The sequence below is a fragment of the Capra hircus genome, chromosome 5 (assembly GCF_001704415.2).
Source record: "Capra hircus breed San Clemente chromosome 5, ASM170441v1, whole genome shotgun sequence".
Classification (NCBI taxonomy): Eukaryota; Metazoa; Chordata; class Mammalia; order Artiodactyla; family Bovidae; genus Capra; species Capra hircus.
Genome location: NC_030812.1, coordinates 36,218,179 through 36,224,513, shown reverse-complemented (window position 1 = coordinate 36,224,513; position 6,335 = coordinate 36,218,179). Strand labels below are relative to the sequence as shown.

General features: G+C 38.5%; 1 protein-coding gene across 1 annotated transcript in view; it reads left to right on the top strand.

The window, feature by feature from the left end:
• The window catches only part of IRAK4 (interleukin 1 receptor associated kinase 4), a 28,140-nt gene that overhangs the window by 1,199 nt on the left and 20,606 nt on the right, over nt 1-6,335 (top strand). Inside the window, exon 2 of the mRNA XM_005680065.3 lies at nt 4,841-5,010. Within this exon, the coding sequence (XP_005680122.1) occupies nt 4,850-5,010 (161 nt within the window). The 5' untranslated portion in view covers nt 4,841-4,849. The remainder of the gene's footprint in view (nt 1-4,840; nt 5,011-6,335) is intronic.

Sequence of the window (6,335 nt, the reverse complement as noted above, 5' to 3'; positions counted from 1 at the left end):
AAGGTCAGGAAGGGGGCGGAGAGGGGCGGAACCACGGGCGTCTTCTCCACCCCCATCCCCGCCTAACTCAAGGCGCGATACTAGCTCACATCGCGCTCCTCTTGGGGACAGAGGGTCCGGGCCCTTTCACAGTCTTCTCCATCTTATTGTAAAGGTCAGGAAGCTTGTTCAAGCCAGAAACCTTGGTGCCAACTTCTCACTCTTCGTAGCAGCATACAGGATTCTGTGTGATTTCTGAGGTGTCTACCTCAGAAAATATCCATCATCTTAGGAATTCTACCTTCTTTACTATCACTCTGATGTAAGCCACAAGCACCTCCCACCTGGATTATTGATGTTCTTAATTGATCTCTTCCTGCTTTTCTGCCCTCATTTTAATATACTTTATTCAACAATAATTTAAACAGAGATTAAACAACAATAATTTTCCACAGCAGTCCCCGATGTCCTTTTAAGTATAGAGCACATCTGTCCTCTTCTCAAAATCTCCCCTGTCTTCTCATCTCCCTCAGAAGATGAAAATGAAGTAGGACCTTAGGGGACCTGGCCCCATTACCGCTCCCTTCTACTCTGCTTTCCTGCTCCCTCTTCTCCAGTCTTACTGTTTTCTTGTGGTTCCTCAGTGAGCCCATTCCAGACCCTTATATTCTCTATTCCTTTTGCCGGGAAACTTTTACCACAGATATCCCAGTGGCTAGCTTTCTCATTCCCTTAAACCTTTAATCCCATGGCACCTTATTGAGGCCGACTCTGAGTATTCTATTTAAAATTAAAACCCCTTCTCAGTTATTTTTTTTTTTCCTTTTCATTTGGCATCATATAAAGACTTCCCAGTGGCGCGAGTGGTAAAGGACCCACCTGTTAATGCAGGAGACATAAGAGACTCGGGTTCCGTCCCTGAGTTGGGAAGATCCCCTGGAGAAGGAAGTGGCAATCCACTCCAGTATCCTTGCCTGGAATATCCCATGGACAGAGGAGCCTGGTGGGCTACAGTCCATAGGGTCACAAAAGAGTCGGACATGACTGTAGCAACTTAACACAGCACAGTGTACTGTAGAGTAAATGCTTACTACCCATCTTCATCTGTTAGAATATAAGCACTCTTGCCTGGAAAATCCCATGGACAGAGGAGCATGGTAGGCTCCTACAGTCCATGGGGTCACAAAGAGTCGGACACAACTGAGTGACTTCACTCACTCCATGAATTCAGTTAATTTTTTTTTCTTATTTTCCTAATGCTTTATCTCCAGGGACCTGGATCAATATCCAGCACAAAATAGAGACTCAGTAAATATTCATGAATGAATAATATTTTGGTTTTTAAAAAATATATCCAAAATGTTTCAAATTACTTACCATTAAGTTAAATTGATTTTTGAGGATGGTATTAATATATTGTGTTTAATTTATGGCATATTAGCAAACATCCCAGTTTGAGAAGGGCAGTCCTGTATAACCTATTAGGTCTAGAAGGTGTCACAGGCTTTTGTTCATAATGATGGTGTTGGGTTGTCCAAAAACGGATAACCACTTTTGATCTAGGTAAATGGTTATCTATAATACTTTACTGAAGAAAGCATGGGAGTGAATAATGTATTTTGGCAAGATTATAAGCATATTAAGGATACTATGCTTAGTAACATGACTGTCACCATGAAAAGCTTGGCTGTGTTCTCAGACCTCTTATTTCCACTTCCTCTCCTTCGGTTGCCTTTCACTGCTGTTTTGAAATTGAGCTTAAATAAAACTCTGCACATTTCTTTTTTAAAAATGTGACATAAGAATAACTTCTGCCTTGCAATAATCATCACTATATTTTCTCTGATCACTTATTATTGATAGAATTAGGCATCTTTTGATTTTTAATCTATACAGAAACTCTTAGATATGACCATCTCCGGTTTTCAGATGAAGAAACCATAGTCCAGAGAAATTGAGTTATTGATGCTAGTCACAGTTGGCTTGTGGAAGAGCTACATTAGAACCCAAAGTCTTCTTGGAAAATGTATTTCTACTATGCACTCATTGCTCCACCAAAACTGTTCTTAAGTCACCCAAAGGCCTTTTGGTTTCCAAATTGAGCACACCATCAGTATTTATCTGATCTCTCAGGGACTTTTATAGCAGTCTATACCCCATTCTAGAAATCTCTGGTATGCTACTCTCCTGGTTTTCTTAGCTTCCATGACTTATCAATACTTTTTTTACAGTTTCTTTTTTTGTTTCCCCTTCATTCCTTCATTCCTCTTTATATTCCTAATAGGGAGGCCCATATTTCTTGTTGCTTCAGCCAACTATTCATATAGGAATATGTGAGAAGCCTCATACTTGAGGATTCATTACCAAAACTTCTATCCTAATCTCCAGACTGTATATTTAGCTACTTAGTGCCAGCTTCCCAGATGGTGCTAGAGGTAGATATTTCACATCTAACATTGACCAAAACTGAACATGGGGCAACCCACTCCAGTATTCTTGCCAGAAAAATCCTGTGGCCAGAGGAGCCTGGCGGGCTATAGTCTGTAGAGTTGCAAACTTCTGAGCGAGCACGCGTGAAGAACTGAACACATTATTTCCTCTATCATCTACGTAATTACCCAAGCCCAAAAAGTTAGGAATCAGCTTGTTTTCCTCAGTCTTCCATCCTTCTAATGTCTTGATTTTCCTCCCACATCTTTGAAGCTGTTTCTTCTCCATCCCCTGACTGAATGCTTTCTTAAGACTTTGATTTACAGATTATTGTAAAGTTTTCAAACTGATCTCTTTCCTTAATATGGACCCCTTCAAGTTTTATCCAGAGGAATCCAGTTAGCCAAATAAGATCACTTACCACCTTTTCTTAAATTGTGCAGTGGCTCCCCTGTATCTTTTCATATGAAGTTTAAATCTCCCATTGTAGTATATGAGGGGCATGATGACTTGGCCCTGCCCACCTCTCCAACTTCATATTTTACTGCTTAATGATATGTATCCTAGGTCCAGCCATAGCGAACTCCTGGACTTAGCCTAACCTGCCCTTTGCCATGCTAATCCTGCTGCCTGGAATTCCCTTTGGGGTTTATCCTCATTCCTTCCAACTACCCACCCACCCAAATCTGTCTTCAGACTTCAGACTCCTTAGACTTTCTTCCTTGATGCTTCTCCTCTGGGCCCCATTAACACTGCTAACACTTCTTGTAACATTTATACTGAGCGTAAGTGGTTGTATCCCCCATTAGACTGAGAAGCTTGAAAACAAAGATTTTCTCTTCTCTGTAGCTCCCGTCACTTAGTGCAAAGCCTGACATATATCTTTATTAAGTGTATGAATGAATGAAAGGAAATGACTGGTCTTTCTAGAAAAAAGAATGACATGAACAATGAATTGAATTAGAGAAACAGGCATATATGAGATGAATTTGGAGTCAGACATGGGTTCAAGAACTAACTTTCACTTACTACTTTCATGAAATAGAGATCCCAGCCCTGCCTTAGTCACTGTTATGATCAAGTGAAATATATAAGTCACCTAGCATGGGCAAGAAATTCATTCATTTGTAATACTGAATACCAATTTCTGGGGTATGCTAGTAATTAGCTATATATTAGTGAATAAAATGAACATGACCTATGAATTCGTGGAGCTTATAGTCTAATGACGGAGACCATTATAAGCAGCTGAACAAATAAATATATCATTACAAACACATTGTGCAATGATGAAAGATAATTAGGTTGAGAGTAGGTGGACCTATCTAGATGTGATCAAAGAAGGCCGCAGAAAAGAAACTGCCAATATAGAGCCTAAGACACAGGAGGACTTCTTTCTTCTTACCCTTTTGTAGCATCTGAATTTCATACCACATGAATCTAGTCTTTACTCCCAAATTAATTATATTGCCCTTTTAAAATAAAAGTATGTAAGGGAGCAGGAGAGTAATTGATAGGAGAATATTTAAATCTACTTGTTTTGATTAATTAGAAGGAAAGGCCACTGGCCTGCTGAGAATGAGTGAGGTAGAAGTCAGATAAATTATGGGGAGAGCTAAAGGTATGAAATAGTCACTCAGGGGGATGAGCAAAGGCAAGTGAAAGGATAAACAGCAGTGTTGAAGGCCCAGTGAAAAGGGGTCCCCTAAATTTGTATTCACACCAGTCTGCTCAGTTACTGGGTTCTCCATAGCTATATTCAGCAGTGCTGGTATATAAGAAAAATTGTGACGTCCCTAGCTACAGCTCTCCAGGATGGAGTAACAGAAGAATAGGGCAGTGAGCAAATAAAGGTTCTGCCTAAAGAGTAGTTGGGTGGCAAACCACAGGGTTCACCTTAGTAGGGAATGAATTATCGTCAGGCAAGTCTGATGGAGTCAAAGATTGCGGCAGAGTCAAGGAAGAACATGTTACATAAAAAGGTAGTGAATAGACCATCTTTGAATGCTATACAAATTATTTCAGGACATTTTTTTTTTTTTTACTTCTACCAAAGAATGTTGCATAAATATTTACTAGTAAAGAAATACAGATTGAGAAAAATATTTTAAATTGAAAAATATTTTTCATAATACATTTGATTCCTGAATACGTTTACATGAATTTTTATGAAAAAGTACACTTTTGCACCTTTTTGTAAATTTCACTTAGAAAATATTAATGTCAGAAAAAAATAATCCTGTAATTTTTAATTAATATTTAGAGGCGGAGAAAGACTAAAATATCAATGTCTTGACCTTGGAGTTTTCCTTTATTACAGTGTAATAAGTTGCCAGCATTTCCTATGTTAGAGCAAAGTGTGATGTATAAGCTTATAGATGTCATCACTAAAGCTACTGTGAACTTTTAATGAGAATTTTCCATATTTTAGGAATAAAAGATGAACAAACCCATAACAGCATCAACATACGTGCGCTGCCTCAGTCTTGGACTAATTAGAAAGCTGTCCGATTTTATTGATCCTCAAGAAGGATGGAAGAAGTTAGCAGTCGCTATTAAAAAACCATCTGGTGATGATAGATACAATCAGTTTCACATAAGGTAACATAAAAATCTTTCTCTTTTTAAATTCTTACATCACAATTTAGAATGATTAATAGGCACAAATACTGTCTAATGCTGCAGTTCAGAAAATAAATCTCTCTCTAGGGGAGGTATGGTAATAAATCCCTCTTCTTCTTTTTTTTTTTTTTTTTTGGCGACTTTTGCTTCATTCTCCAATATATCAGCCAGGTCAATACTGTGATTTGCAAATAAATTTTTATGGTTAAATTCACGTATGAGTCTCTAATTCACTTAAGTGGTATATTTGGGGAATTCTTCAAATTGATGTTGTAAAGTTGCTTATACATGTATACATCTATAAATTGACTTCTTAGTTCTTACCCTGGATTCTTCAACACTGTCTTCAGAAAAATTCCATTCTATTTGTCTCTACTTGATTCAGTTTGAGATAAGTACAAATTTTGTTTTTGTCAGTTATTTCAGCCAAAACTCATGTCAAAATATGTCTCTGGAAGCAAAGGGAAATAAATTTATTTGTGACTTTCAGCATTAACCTGAAAAAAATCTGAAACTTTAGTTTTCATATTAGTCCTTCCAGGAAGTGTTTTCTCATGTGAAGGATGAGCATCTTAAATTATTTGGAGGAAGCTTAAGTTTAAACCTCAAAAACCATTATTATAGACAGTTTGTTGATATTCACTTGAAGACCTTGGGAGACGGGACTTCCGTGGTGGTCCAGTGGTTAAGAATCTGCCTTCCAAAGCAGGGGATGTGGGTTTGATCTCTGGTCGGGGAACTAAGATCACACATGCCAGGCATGGGGTAGTCAAGCACGTGTGCAGCAACTCCTGAGCTCATGTACTCTGGAGCCTATTTACTGCAGCTGGAGAAGCCTGAGCCCCGCGATACAGCACAGCCAAAAAACAAAAAAAAAAACGCAGAAAACATAGTTGAGGGAATGAGGAGAAAAGACTCTTCTTTACAGAATAATGGCAGCAAATATTGAAAGAATGAGAGAACTTAAAAATTACCAATTTACAACTACCAGTGAGTAATTGATTATGGAGGGCTCATCAGTGAGTGCTGAAACCCCAAGGCAAAAGGGTGTTGATGAACAAGATACCCATACGATTTCAAAGTATATTCCACAGATGATTTATGAATTGCAAAGGGGAAAGGTGTTTTTGCAGAGAAAAAATCTGCAGTACACCTCCTTAACCAAGTAATCCAGCTGGTGTCATCAGTATTGGTACAGACTGCCAGCACGTGCCCCTGGATGTGATGCAGTGGAAAGGAGACATTGTCATCTATGTAATGCTCTTACCAGCAGTTTTTCATCTGAATTTAATCGTGAGAGATTC